This window comes from Diorhabda carinulata, chromosome 8 (genome assembly GCF_026250575.1).
Source record: "Diorhabda carinulata isolate Delta chromosome 8, icDioCari1.1, whole genome shotgun sequence".
In the NCBI taxonomy this organism is placed as follows: Eukaryota; Metazoa; Arthropoda; class Insecta; order Coleoptera; family Chrysomelidae; genus Diorhabda; species Diorhabda carinulata.
Window position 1 is genome coordinate 3,307,331 of NC_079467.1, and position 15,798 is coordinate 3,323,128.

At 33.5% G+C, this 15,798-nt stretch overlaps 1 protein-coding gene across 2 annotated transcripts in view; it reads right to left on the reverse strand.

Annotated features, from left to right (window-relative positions):
- Positions 1–3,392: 3,392 nt before the first annotated feature.
- LOC130897401 (protein Wnt-7b) overlaps positions 3,393–15,798 on the reverse strand; it is a 175,726-nt gene continuing 163,320 nt past the window's right edge. For both annotated transcript variants that reach the window (XM_057806237.1, XM_057806236.1), the window contains exons 3-5: positions 14,802–15,073; positions 5,887–6,250; positions 3,393–4,378 (exon numbers count right to left, since the gene is read on the reverse strand). In XM_057806237.1, coding sequence (XP_057662220.1) covers positions 4,227–4,378; positions 5,887–6,250; positions 14,802–15,073 — 788 coding nt within the window. In that variant the 3' untranslated portion in view covers positions 3,393–4,226. The remainder of the gene's footprint in view (positions 4,379–5,886; positions 6,251–14,801; positions 15,074–15,798) is intronic.

Here is a 15,798-nt window from a genome sequence, read left to right on the forward strand (position 1 = left end):
TATTATAAATTGTTTCTCGAAATTTTTTTATCATTAAAAAAAGACAAAATTGAAATTGATAAGTACTGGTCTACAAAGCTTTTATTGGACCTGGAACTCAATCTTAAATAGAATCCAAGAAAGATATGGATAAATAATTACCAATTACTTTTATTTTTTTTTTGTCAGATTAGTCCAGTAGCAAAAGGATCAAATCTATTTTTTTTTTGTAATGACTAAATATGAAAAAATTATATCTTGTTATGGCGTTTTGGTTGTATGGGGTTGCCTCACAAGAGGGATTTTGATAATTATTGGTTATAATATTATTTCTTATTATTCGTATTTCCATTTGAATTTTTAATATCTGATAATACAATATCTGATAATAAATCTTTTCAATAAATATCTAAACGAGTGCTATGCTTTGTAGTATAATATAGTAGCCCAAGAGTTAAAATAAAACGTGAACTAGTAAGCATGCAAATAAACCGTTAATCAATATACACAAAACTCCTATTTTTTTGTTTGTATGCCTCTAGAAGAAATTTGATGAGGTTATGGATAATAAGTGCATACTAAAAACGTCCATTTCGGTAAACTTAAACAAATAGAGGAACCTTTGTTTTATTGATATTTATATCCTTGTAGTTATGCTAGTACATCATAGATGGTGTGTCAAATCGTTTGAAAAGGAATTTCAATTATTCAAACTACTTTTTGTATGTACTCTACATACAACATCGATCAAATTTGTTTCCAATATTTCTCATTATAACTCGACTCACTGATTTATTATTAATATACTTTAAATTATAAATTACCTCTCAGTTTTTTTATCATTACAGTTAGCATTCATTAAAATTTTCATATAACGCGGTATAGCTTCTGATTAATAGATGTCGCTGTATTAATTGTTTTGAATATCTTATATCAAATAAACATTTAATAATAAAATTATTAAGGATTCGGATATTGATCGATACTTTGTAAGATTGGTCAAAAAGTGACTTTTATCATTTTTGTTCATATTCTCCCTTGTAAATAATGTCTATTGTAGCCTAAACAGCCATCACTCCACTACAACAAGTTTTTGTGATTTTTCTAAGCTTTGGATTGAGTTAATCATAATATTTTAATTAACAAATTGCTGTACAGTTTCAGAGGAACACCTCTCGCATTACTATTACCAATAATTTTGTTATTCATTGTGATTGTCTTCTGTATATTGAAATTCTATTTTATTTGTATCTTGATTTACTTATTTATGTTTGGTTTTAGTTTTTACAAGCTTTTGTCTACAAATTGTCACAATTTTTTGATAATAAGGCATTTCTTCCTCTCTCTGTAAGTGAGTTCTATAAATGTAGGTAAGTTGGGCCGTAGAAAAAATAAAACACATATTATGGAATGTAATAGCAATTATTACATAGCTTTATAAAGTGTATTTATACTAAGTTATAATAAATTACTTATTACTAAATTGATATAAAGTTCGTAGTTAATAAATAATCGAGATTCTCATGTTACTAAATGTATTCAAATACAATAAATTTTTAGAGATTATTTCAGACTCTCCACTGTCCTATTTCTCCACTGAATAAGTTTTAATGCGACTTATAATTCATAATACATCTATTAGGCCGGCCGAATAAACACGGATCTATTCAAAAGAAACTCATTTATGACGCAAATATTTAACCAGTTTGCAATGAGTAACAACCTTTGTATTGGAATTGGGAACTACAGACAGGACAACTGGTTGCCAAACAGTCGGCAACGTGTTTAGAGAAACCCGGCCGTTGAATCGCTGGCAGCTTGAATCACCCACCTATCAAAGGTTTCATCGGACGAAGGTTATTTTGTTTTCAATCTAATGACTTAGTTAGTTAGTAATTCGTTCTAATAAAATTACTGGCTTTATTTTATTTATTTTTTGTTTCTTGGAAGTATATTTGTTATTTTTTTATGTTGAAAGCAAGCACAAGAGTGCAAGCGAGTTATTCGAATGGTGCCTGCCGTGTAGAGATCACTCTGAATATTGAACTCGATGTTCAGGTCTTGTAAAAACTGCCTGGGATGTGAGATTGTGTTTGACAACTCAGAAGAGCATTTGCTATGGTAGTATGTATCGGCAAAACAGAGTCAGGTCAACGACCTTTCTTCTACGCTCTAAGCTGCTCAAGTTCAACTGGTCAACTCTGGATCGCCTATAAGTCAATTTGCTCTCTTCTGTATTGAGTCGAGCATCTCTGGGTATGCTTTGGGGTCGAGCTCCAAACGCACGAAGAATATTGCAAAAATGAACGAATAACATAGTTTGTACATTTGCAAAAGAAGTTTGGACTGGATTGTTTTATTCGACGCTGACCTAAATAATTTTTTTTATAGTTAAATTTGAAAATGGGATGTAAAATAGGTTCTGTCAATTTGTTGAAATGAGGAAATAAATATGTTGTTCTAATTATTTATTATTTATTTGAAAAAAAGTATAGAAAATTCAATATTGTTAAAAATTTTAGTTACCTCGAATTGTTATAAAGCAAACTGAACTATTGTTTACTTTTGAGTCAGTCAGATTTTGGCCATAATTGAGTCTGCTGTGCTGAGCAGACACATGTCACCAATAAGTTAGCGAGCAGTTTGTTATTTCCGTCACTTTTTCGAATTTGGTTTCTTTTCAGTTGCTCCACGTATATTTGGCCTTAGATTTATCGATATGATAACTGGAGAAATATTGGTGGCTTATCTGTTATGGTATTTCTACAGTTTTGGTAAAAAATTCGAGCTTCTTCAATCACGATCAATGAAAAAACAACATAAAATCAAAGAAAAGAAGTTTTTAAACAATTTTGTGAGATTCTTCTAATAAATTAATTTTTCATATAATAGTTCCTTATCAATTTGAGAAACTGTTTTATGTGGATCAATCGAAAACCCACTTCGCTAATGTAGGAGTATATAAAAAGTAACGGAACGAAAAATAGTATTTACTACCTGGATACACTATATTATTACAGGTGTTCTGCGGTTTCCCTGCAACCTGGTGAAGCGGTTCCTCAGTCAGATGGCAGAAGAGCAATTCCTATATCAGGGCCTACTCCAACAAACTCTTCTCCTATTAAAATTTTCCTCATCCTACCAAATTCTATCCAACGTATCTCTCTCCTGGATACTTTCAAAGATAGAAACCACGGGAAAACCTACTCCATTTCTATCAACAAATCAATTCTTTGTCATCAAAATATCGACAAGTAACTCTTGTCAGAGGCATTGTATCAAACAGGCCGGCCGCTCTCCTACACAATCGGCGCTGATGACGTGTAGTACTTCGGATCTCGAACAAACACCATTATTCTTGTAAAATTAAATTGTATTCATTCTCGTTAGAAAGGATTATATATTTTTTTAAATTTTCCAATCACATTGATAAAACCATAAGTTCTAGCCCAGTGGAATTTCAACTACACGTGTAAAAATAATTGGCTAAACATGGAGGTACTGGTGGAAAACGTAGAGATATTTCGAGGCAAATATAGAAATTGAGAAATGGAAAACGAAATTTCTCTTATCGGTTGAAAATGTTAGATAAGCTGTTTTAGAAGATTTATTGATGAAAAAAAAAAATAAATAAATAAAACGAAAGATCGTTTTAGGAAAGGATGATGTAGATTTTGTACATGATTTGCTTTAATTTTTGTAAAATTCTGTTGAATATTACAACGAAAAAATTATTGGTGATGTTTTTTAAGAGTATTTCTATGAAAATCCTGATTCACTTGCTATTTTTTGCGTTATACATTTGGATAATACCATTTTGCGAATGGAATACGATCAAATTTTTTGACAAGTGATTCAAGAGAAACAAAAAATGGGGGAATTTGGAATTAGAGTAAAACAAACTATAGAACTATTTGACGCTTCGCCCTGAACATATACTTCAAGTTAATCTTCATTAATTATCTACGGATGTATTTATAACGCAAGCAAAGATACAATGTGATCAAACTAAGAACTGTTCACTATTTTTATTGCTTTTCATAGATGATTCTATGTTAATCGAACGGACTACTATAAATTCGCATGGTGAACTTTTTATCCTGTCATTTCTTCGTAAATGAAAAGCACGATACTAGTACAAAACTATACAAATACAAAAATGTAGTGCTTTCAACAAATTGATATTTACTGTTTGATGTGATGTACTGTTACTATGTTAAATGGATAATTGTCACATTTTTTCAGGTCTATTTACACATATATTCTTCAGTCCTTTCACTGCACGTATCACACTCCACTTTGCAACACCAGTGGAATTTACATCTGCACTGGTAAGTTTTTGTGTATTGGTGTGTGTTGTAACCTCGCCCGCAGCACATTAAGTCACAACCATCAGTACCTGAAATGATAGAATTATTAGATATTGTTCATTGATCAATTCCAATTCAATCAATATATTTCACGTGATAATCACGTAATTGTACGAGGGTGGTTCAAATATAAATCGGAATTTTTAAAAAGACGCGCGAAAAATTTAGTGTCGTAGTACTGACTCCAACTCCTCCGTTTCTGGAAGTAGTTCGGGTTATTTTCGACCCCCTATAACTTCGTTGTGGATTAGAAACTAAGCAAGAATTGTATAAATACGTTATATTTCAATCAATCATTTCAATCAAGTAGTTTAAGAATTACAACTAGTCAAAGTTCTTAACATTGTCACTCACTGACTGACTGATCATAGGCACTTCTAATAGACATAGACGCATTAAATTTTGAATACAAATTAGTGTTTAGTGTATGGTATTTGATAGTTTTTCCTTTATCAAAGTAGTCAATGAAAATTATCTCACGGACATCCCCCAACGTCAAGACCTTGCCTGAAGATGAAACGGTCTTTGCCTTCTTTTTCTCCCTTTTTCCCTTTTCAGCCCATTGTTTTGATTGTTTTTTTGTTTCAAGTATAAACTGATGACACGCGTTACATCTATGCGTACTAAACGACGCAAAAATTTCCAAACACTCAGTGGAAGCATCTTCACGCCGCTGTTTTCGTTCCATCTTGCGCCCAGCTTTCTCATGTCCAAATTTTCATTTAATATGTGATGTACCGCACTTTTTAAAATGCCTACTATGCGTACTGGATCGCGCACTCCAGTACTGCTTTGAGGATTTTGTTCAACACACTGAAGTCATCACCTCATTTGGTCGACCACGGCGATGTTTGTCTTCGCAGGTCGTACGTTTAAACGTTGCCTTGTAAAATTTTACTGTTAATAACGACGAAGCAGTGTCACCTAGAGTAAAATCTAGTTCAGCTTTTATATTGGTTGGGATAAGGCCTTTCAAATAAAAGTATTGTATCCCATAACGATGACCATTTTTTTCCATGTTAAAAATTCACTGAAAACGTTCAATATTCAAGGCTGCAGAAGTATTTTTGAAGCAATTACCGCCATCTCTAGGTTAAGCCAGGTACTCGTATTCCATGTTAAGATGGATGATAATTATTGCAACTGTGTTGATATATCAAAATCGGAAATATATATACCAAAAACTTTATTTATTCCATTCTTAATTTCAATTTCAGGCTGCTTTAGCTATGATATTGGTCTTACAGGTCCACCAGAGAGTGCTGTCCCACAAAAGGGACAAATATAGAACTCAGAACTCAAAAGAACTAAAACTATATCTAGTGCCAGTTTGAGGCGTGAAAAGAAAAATAATTCGTACAGTTTGCTGTCTGACATGTTTTTTCTAACTATAATTATATATATGTAATTTATGGGCAAAAAAAATACCAAAATCAAACAAAAATACAATATACTATTACTTTCTGGAGGATTTGATATGATGCAATAACCAATAACTAGTGAATCTATAATATCATGAAATATTTTCGTTACTCACCTCTGGAGGTTCTATTACATTGTCTTCCTACTGTTCCTAAAGATCCGGCGGCCAAATCTCTCTCGCAATAATTGGGAGACATTTGCAAAAAGACTAATTCAGACATCTTTGGCATTTTCTTCACTGGTACCTTTCCCTTGGTCAAAACTAAATGTTGTCTTCTGACCTTTCTCGGAAAGTCTATACCTCTAGGTCCGTGACCGTGCTGATTGTTAGCAGCGACGGGTCTCGCTCGATAATATTTCTTCATTAATAAATCTCCGATTTGTCGGAACGTTGGGAGAGTCTTCCAGCAGGTTTTCATGGTACAACTTCCTGATACTCCGTGGCACTTACATTCTACGATTAGGCTCATTTTAACAGCCTGGAATAATATGTTTTTATAAGCGATATTTTCGACACAAAATTTAATACATAGTTTAAAACGTTCAGTTAGACAAGTCGTTTTTTTAAGTCAGTTGCATTAAAATATTTCATAAGATCCCTAAGCCTGACATAGCTTACAGTTTCAGAAGCATTTACGTATCGGTGTATATTAGTTAAAAATATATTTATTTTTTCAATTTTGGCTGTAGACAAACAAAACCAAATATTCAAGAAACCTTGTAAAGAACTGTAAACCAAGGAAAAAGAGGAAGAAAAGGTAGTTACCAAATAGTGTAGATAGAGCGAAATAGATAGAAAACTGTAAAGTATATGAAAGTAGTGACCAAACGCAAAAGAAAAAAGTGAGAAAATCGGTGGATCGAGACACAATGATCAAAAAGATACAGCAAGAAGATGAAGAAGGTGCTTTTCCATACATACCACATAGTGGTGTGTGGTCTAAATTTGCAGTTTTATACTATATACAAATTTTCTCTATTCGATTTTATTAAGTCCTCTTATTTTTGCATATCTTCAAGTAGTGCTTCTTTTTCCAACTATATTATCAATTAATTTGTCCCGTGTCGCTTTAGGTCTTCGTCTTTAATTGTATTTGCCTAATTTTGCTTCCTATACTTTCTTAACTGGTCTTGAATCTTCCATTCTCTGTATAAATGATCCCACCAACTCAACCATCTGTATTCAATGACTTTTATGAGAGACATAATTTCTAGAACTCGTTAATCTATCATTTTTCGTTACATATCCCATATGCCTTAAATATTTTATGTCTGCATCTTGCAACGCACTTTTTTGTCTATTAGTGAAAGTACATGTTTCGCAACTATAATATTGGTCTGTAAATTGTTTTATAAACATCTAGTTTCGTATTTCTCGAGACTTATCTTCTATTGAACAGGTAACTGATTGTCCTGTGATCTGACATCTTTAATTCCCTTGCTTTAATGTGTTCCAGATGGTGTGTAGATTTTGGAAGTTTCCTGCAATAAGATATTTATCATATCATCTAGAAATATGTTTAACAGTAATGGACTCCAATCACCACCTTATATTACTTCTTCTGTGGCTAGAAAAGTCTCTGAAATCAGGTTTTTACTAATAAAATGGTTGAAATTTCGTCAAGCTTAAGATTGCATTTCATCAGCAGTTTCATACGAAGGCTGCTACAAACAAATATTCATAATTGGATAATGTTTCATTGTTTTTCAAGATAGAAGCATTATTTTTATTCCGATTGAGGTACCTCCAAAACACGTGATTTGAACGCACCAACTTTATGTTTAGGCTTAAAAAAAGTTGATCTCGCAGTTTATCTTTGATCTCCAAGATCATAAGAAGTCATTGGATTCCAAACAAGGACTGTACGGCGGATGACATATCAATTCGATATTTTGACTGTTCGATAATGTTTTTGATTTAATTAATGTGTGAGAGCTCACGTTGTCGAGGTGGAGACTTTTTCGAACTCTTGTATTGACCGTTCTATTCCGCTCTAATGGAACAGTGGTGACCGTTTGCTTTGAAGTGTTTAGTGCCTGAACAACTTTTATTGGATTTGGCGTGTCTTGAAAAACCTCTACAGTCAATTCTTATTTAGTTTCCGATTAATAAGAGAACACATTTTTTGTCAGCCAAATTTTGATGCAATATTGAATGTATGCGAGTGGAGCTAATTTCCAAACGAAGTGCTACCATAATTGAATTTAGAAAACCAGCGAAACACAGTTACTGATCATCAAAAGTCGAAGCAAGATGTGACTTAATCCACGTCGAAACTCATAGAAAATCATCGCACGAAAATTTTCGCGATTCAATTCTATTTTTTGACCAAGATGAATGTTCCAAGTATCTATAAACAACTCAAATAACACTCGTATGTCACCACGTTCTGAGTACGTTCACTATTGAATATGTCAAACTTTATTATGGCAATGTCAGATTTGACATATTCACATCAGTGTTGCCGTTTCTCACAACTTAAGTAACAGCACTTGTATCAATTAACCCGTATCTTGAAAATGAGAGTTGATAGAAAAAAATTGAACCCATTTTAGAAATTGGCACGGCGAATTTTGATTTTTTACGTATAAAAGTTTTTCTCTCCACGTCATATTAAAAGTACTTGTTTATTTAATGTTGTAATCGTTTTATATAAGATTAGTTTTGTATCATTTGTGATTTATGTTGTCGTCGATGTAACCTTCGTAATTGCCGTTGAGTTTCACCTCCATAATTTTTTCTCAGTCGCGATTTCACAAATCCTGCTCACTCAAATTGTCTCCGATTACGCACGTGATGGATCTTCCAGTTTTAAACATACTAATTTGTTTGCCATTAGCAGTCAATTCATTCAAGCTGTTTGTTATGGTGTATTGACCATTTACTATATCTTCAATTTTCATGGAAAGTTATTAGTTCGTGTAGCAGGCTCCCATTGAACCCATGATTGATTCAAAACACACCATAATAATGCATTATGATTTAATTTTGAATCACACTGTGATTTGTGTAGATACAGATGTTTGTTTGTTTTAATTGTACCTTCTTGTGTGGCGAGAAGCTCGTCTTAAGTGGAGTTCAGTTTACACGTGGTTAGGTAATTGCATAAAATAACCCATCCTGTAGAATGATTTCTGATCTTCTTGACGTGTGTACGCCTCCAGGGAGCTCAATTAAGTAATTCTCTTTCGAAAAATTAGCTGTGGCATCTTATTTACAAAATTATGCTCTAATATATTACCATCTAAATGTTGGCATAAAATCAGTGTCGGAGTCGAAAACAGTTAATCGAATTCCTTGATCATTAGTATTAGTTCTTTAACAAAAAAATTTATTAAGTTCACTTATTTAAAAATTGTTCTTACGTCCATGTATGGATCGATATAATATTATTATAAAATGTCGTAATTACTGATTCTGACCGAGATATCTTGAGAAAAAAAAATAAGAAAAACGAGATTCGGCGGAGATACGAATTTTTTTCTCAAAATAATTAACATGAAAATTATTTCAGACTGTTATTGTTTATTTCTAAAAATATGATCATAAATAAATAACTTCTTAATTCGAATATGACTTAATGCTAATTCATTTACAATTATTTATCGCCTACTTATATATGTCATCATGAGAATGATTGATTAGATAGGAGGAGTTGCATAGAAGTAGGTGATGAATTATTGGTAGACAAGTAAATAAGTTTCCACCCATTTTATATTTTCTTAGAAAAAAATGATGTAACTTTCTACTAAATATTCATACATACGTAGCATATGTTATGATATTTGCATTATCACAAATATTCAAAATTTTCAACTGGCGTGAGTAAATGAGTCATTAAACTATAATCAGTAAGTGAGCTTCAGTTTGATGTACCTAATTTTAAGTTTTAAAGCAATGACAATCTGACACTGTTAAGTGTCAAAAAAAAAACGGTTCTGTTAAAGTGAAATTATCATAAAATCATCTCCAACTCCGAATATGTGGACAACAAGGATGATTTTTTATCTTTACTCAGGATTAAAAACCAATGTAATGTTTTTCTTATTTATTTTCACTATTATATATATTCCAAAAGAATTTTCAAAACTTCTAGAAAATAAAGAAAGAAAACAAATAAATAAATACACCTTCAGAAATTATCCAAAAGAAACAATATAAATAAACCGCCTGCTATAATGAAAAATTTATGTAAAACAAACATCAAACGAATTCTTGGTATTTCCAACGTACATTAAAGTCACCGTGCTTCCGCCGAATTTTAGAATTCCACTACAATCGGATGGCACCGTCTCTAGGATCCTTGTAGCGGAGATGCTAGAATCGAAATGTCTGATAGTCATTTTGGTAGACGGTGCGCATTGGAAACAAATTATTTATGCCCTCTTTTGCTACTTTATGTAATTCTGGAGGTCACCTCGTTCTTCACCTATTTTCTTGTATTTTCAAAACTTTGGATTACTTTATAATTGGCGCAAATAGAAAGTGAAGGTCAAAATAAAAACAAAAATTGTATTAAACTTGTTTTTGTCGCACTCGTTGATCTAAAAAACGCGTGTGACAAAATATTATCGTATAAAATGTGTATAATAAATATTTCTAAACATTTGCTAGAAGTACTGACAGTAGAATTTTACAATTTATGATTTCTTCTCAATACTATTCAAATATATAATCAGCTTAACCATGAGACAGTATTTGATCTAGATTGAGATTCACATAGGAGGCTTGTATTCTTTCAAATCCAGTTCACATTCTTTGATCATAGTCATCTTATAAACTTATATAGACTCAACCTTTCATAATTTTTTTTCTAGTATTATCTATGTCTAGTAAAATGAATGATATGTTTGTCATATTGTCGCTATATCATAGAATGTGTTCCGCAGTTTCTCCCTTTGTTAATATCATCAATTTCAAATTTTTAATGAGCTTACAACTGTTTCGCTCTTCGACTTCTTTCTATTTTCTTAAGACTTAGTCTTGTTTCTTCTACTATTCAGCCTCTTAAGAAATAGATGTCAAGCTTTCGTGACATCTCTTAAGAGGTCGTTCTGGAGGTCTCCCTGACCATCGATCTTCCATCATTATCTCGACGTGGTCTCTCGAATATCGTCGTTTCGATCTCGTGAATCGTACTATATCCAGGAGTTTCAGTAATTCTCCTATAGCTTAATTTCTTATTTAATCTCTTTCCTTTAGCAGTTTTCAATATTTTTATCTCTCCGACGGACTGTCTCTGATATTATTACGATTATCCGGCATGTTCAGAGCATACTGACAATCTCAAATTAACTTGGAGTTGGAGTGTCTGCTTTCTTGTACGCGGTTAGTTATGTCACCAATGATATAACAGTAAGTTGCGTGGTTTTCCATACACTTATATAGTTTTAACTTTTTTATAATACAAATAGTCAAGCTCCTCAAAATAGCCATTAACTGCCGAAAACACCTCTTCATTAATGGAAAACCTTTAACCACTGAGGCATATTTTCAAAACTGATAATGATCCTAGGTTCTAAATCGGGCGAATAGGATGCATGAAGTAGGAATTCAAAATTTAATCCATTAATTTTAGCCATTGCAATAACTGATGTCTGAGTTGTTGCATTGTCTTGATGAAACAACATTTTCTTCTTCACCAAATGCGGCCGTTTCGTTTGATTTCTTCGTTCAAACGTTGCAATAAGTTCGTATAATACTCGCTGTTGATAGTTTTTCGTTTTTCAAGATAGTAAATGAAAATTATCCCACGCGCATCCCGAAAAACCGACGCCATGACCTTGCCAGCAAATTGTCTTCTTTGGAGCCGGGTCTCCCTTTTAACTCCATTGTTTTGATTGTTCTTTTGTTTCGCATATGAAGTGATGGACCCATGTTTCATCCATGGCTATGGAACGACTTTATTTCTGTGGAACATTGCCAAACATTTTCCGCATAGCTTTCAGATATCCAAATTCTCAGTTAATATGCGATGTACCGCACTTTTTGAAAAGCCTATTATGTCTGCTAGCTTGCGAACTTTCAGTCGATGATCATCCAGTACCACTTTGTAGATTTTCTTCATTTTTCCTGGAGTCGTCACCTCATTTGGTCGACCACTGCGATGCTGGTCTTTGCCACTGATGGCTGCCAAACAAATACTAAACAATACGGCGTTTTCAAACTTGAAATATACGCTGTATACATTGTGTACTTTTTTCAAGCAACTACTGCCATCTATAGGTTAGGTCAAGTACTTCTGAGGTCATCTTCGTACAAATTTTAGTGAAGGTACGGATTGTTTCTCATACAACAACATTTTCGATTGAACTTTATCGTATAAATACGAAAAATGGAGGGTAGGGCTAGAGTAACTATTTAGATCGAAGGGAAGAAAGGGAACTCAAGTTGCGGGTAGTGAATATAAATTAGTGAATAGTATATTTAAAATATGGAATGGGTAAGTTTGTAGTTCAAATGTAGTACGTGAATGAATGTGTTCAAAGTGTAAATAAATCTAAAATAAATAAACTAAACGAAAGATACTGTCAATTATTTAAAAAGTAGTAGAAAAATAACTAGATTTTACAAAACGCCGGCTCTGTTGCGAAGCAAAATTCTGGGTGCAAATTTCTTGAGGCTAACATATCTTGAATGTTATAATGAGACCTGTTTCTAAGTGCATAACGACCTTAATTTATATTATTAAAAATTTTTTAGAGGTAGAATCCTAAGTGGAACCTTCTCGTTATTAATAATAAGTTGTAGAAGAAATAGCTGGAGGGCCATCCCTATAATTGATGAAGTTAAGCGGTTAGCAGTACCATCAATTATGTTACGATCCGTCATTCTCATTTGGTATCACAGTAAACCTCGATAAGACAAAGACCAAGGGAAACGTTGAATAATTTGAGTTATAGAGGTTCGATTATGAGCTTTGTTTAGGACTTGTAAAGATAGACGAGGAAGGTTAAATGCAGATACTGTAATTTAGTGTATTGTTTGAAATCATTTGGTGAACACGTGTAAGCACTGGACATGAACAATGGTCTACAAGGAACCTTTTTTGTTTGCGCATTCATTCAAAATCATTCATTGATATATAATTGAAGTTACAAAGGTCGTCGTCGTTACAACTTTGAGTTATTGAGATGCGAAGCCCAAATTATACATTTAAGTTATAGAGGGCTCGTATTTTAAGTGAAATAGATTTTGTGTTCCAAGGGGAAGGAAACACAACATTTTATGAAATTATGTGGATCAAATGATATACATTAAAGTTATATTATGATAAAATAGTGGTGTAAGCGCTTTAGTGAAGATGACCAGTGCCCAGGTCGCACTGTGAGTATTACAACTCCGAAAACAGTGAACAAAATCAACCAAATTGTGCGTGCCGATCATCGAATGAGCATGAGATGATTACCGAGGCTGTAAATGTCGATAAAGAAACGGCTAGAAAATTTTTCAGGACGAATTACAGCTGACAAAAGTCTGTGCGAAGCTGGTGCCAAAAAAACTGAATCCTGATCAAAAGCTTTTACGTCAATGGGTCTGCTCAGATTTCCTTGAAAGGTTAGTAAAAGATCTGCTTTGAAAGGGACCCGATTTGAGTCGATGGAAGCGGTAAAGGCAGAGTTCCTAAAGGCTCTCACCAAAGAAGACTGCTTGGATTAATGGAAAAAAACGTATGGAAAGGTGTGTGGAGAAGACTTCTCATCAATAATTATCACATCGTATTTAGAGTTGCAATTTGGTGGAATTTGCCTTCAGTGAATATGCTGACATGAATTTAATGGAAACCAACAAAACGAAAAGCATGCTTCGGGTAGCTGAAATGAAAACGCTCAGGACTATCAGGGAACAATGTGGGGTGCAAGACATCGTAAGATGGGAGATACAAAGAAAAACATACTGGAACAACGCTCAAGTGAGAAGAATGAAAATAAAGAGATTAGACTGCCACGCATTGTACTTGAAGGGAAACGAATAGAGAAAAGAGAACCCGGACGACCACCTAAGAGATAGATGGACAGCTGGCTCTCCACCTCCTAGGTGGACTGATACAGAAAAACCTGCAAAACTAACAGATCATGAGATCTTAAAAATGAATAAGACGAAGCATTTAATGTATGGTTTGGCTTCTGGAAACTTGTCAGAAGCCAGAAGATTGTATGCTGAAGGCTTTCCTGACAGAATAATACCCGACTGTGGAACTTTTGTTAGGGTTCATCGCAGCTTACTGGAAACCGGTTTGTCTACGAAAATAAAGTAAACTAGTTTCCATTATTTTTAATAAAATAATTTAGGAAGTTTCCTACCAAAAACAAAGTGGCGAAGGTCGATAACGAACTATACGAACGTCAACTATAGAGAAAAATGCAGTTGATGCTCATCCCACAACTAGCGTAGGTAAAATGTACAATTTAACGTATCAACGACAACTATTCATAAGATTCTCCAGGAGAAACTTCTTTACCTCTTTCACATTCATAAAATATTTGCCATGGAAGTAGTTTACTGATGAAGCTGGTTTCACACGAGATGGTTTCATTGATTCCCAAAATTTCTATTTTTGGGTAGATGAAAATCCTCAAGGTACAATTCAAACAAAGAATCAACATCGATTTTGTGTTAATGTGTGGGCAGGAATAATTGTATGAGCAAAAAATGATTTAATAGTAGTTTGATAATAGCCTGAGTGGTCAGTGATCCTTAGACTTTCACGAAAATGATTTTTCGACCATGATATGTGATATTCGCAGAGACATAAATATTATGAATTTTTAATGGATGATTATCCATTGAAAATTCATAATTCATAATGTTCAAATGTATAATTTGAAAATTTTAATAAATGTTCGGATTTCTCAACTATATTTTTTTATATCACAGCATAATTTTCACGTCATCTATTGACTCCTGATGTTTTTGCTTCAAGACCCGGAAGACTCTGAAGGTTGACGACGTAATGAAGATCAAATTCCAAATAAAAACTATGATTCATCAATTGGATGACAAAATATTCTATCCATAATTTGATTCACCTTTCTTCCAGCTTTATTATTGTGCAAGTTCATCAAACTCCTTGCATCGTTCTCCAATTCCCTCGCATCTAAGAATTTTCTAGCAAATCGGACTCCATAATTAATGTCTACACTACATCCTCCCCATTTCCAACCGGCAGGCGTTGGTTCCCTAGGCTTAGGACCTGGATCGCAACCACATGCTGATATGTTTCCTCTTGCACATGCTGCTGTGACTGAGTAAGCAACTCCTGCGCTACTGATGGCGTATGTAAAAGCTGCCTCTCTAGAACCTGAAACAATACAATACAAAATGAGTTAACGTGCAAGTATGATAAAATGAGAAATATATTTATTAACAAATTTAATGCGTTCTCTACAGAAATATCTGCCTGTCGACTTGTACTTTGGTATTAAGTTGACAAACTAATGCACACTGAAGGATTTCCATAGAGAACTGTTGTTCACAAAAGCGCAATTTTCAGTAGCTTGTTATTAGAAAGTATTTTTTTATTTTGTTTATTTTAATGAGGAGCTAATTCTACTGAAAATGAATGAGCTATGATCTCTTTCTGACGTTTCTAGTTCGTGGGGAGTTTCGTCTTTGCCGTTAAGCAGGCTAACAAATTTTAAAAATCAGCTGAAGCCCATTTAAAAATACTTACCGGGGGTAAACAAATGCTTTTATCGTAAGCTTTTGAGTGGTTTTTCAACTTATTTGTTCGAGTTTTCTTACGAAATTGCTTCTTAAAGAGTTTCCACTGAAAGAAGTGGGAAATTTCCTACAGAAAACGTAGCTTTATAGTCTTCTGTCCACTATGCAATGTTTTGTATAGTGTAAGCGAGCGGGAGATGAAGTATATTAGAAAATGAACAGGATTCTGCTTAACTCCACCTTAAGCTTTAAGTTTTTCCTTGTACTTTCCAGCTGCTACTGGGTTATCACTTTGCAACCTTAAAAAGTATTCACTCATGTTTAAAAAACCATAATAAGAGCACAAAATAAATACACGTATCC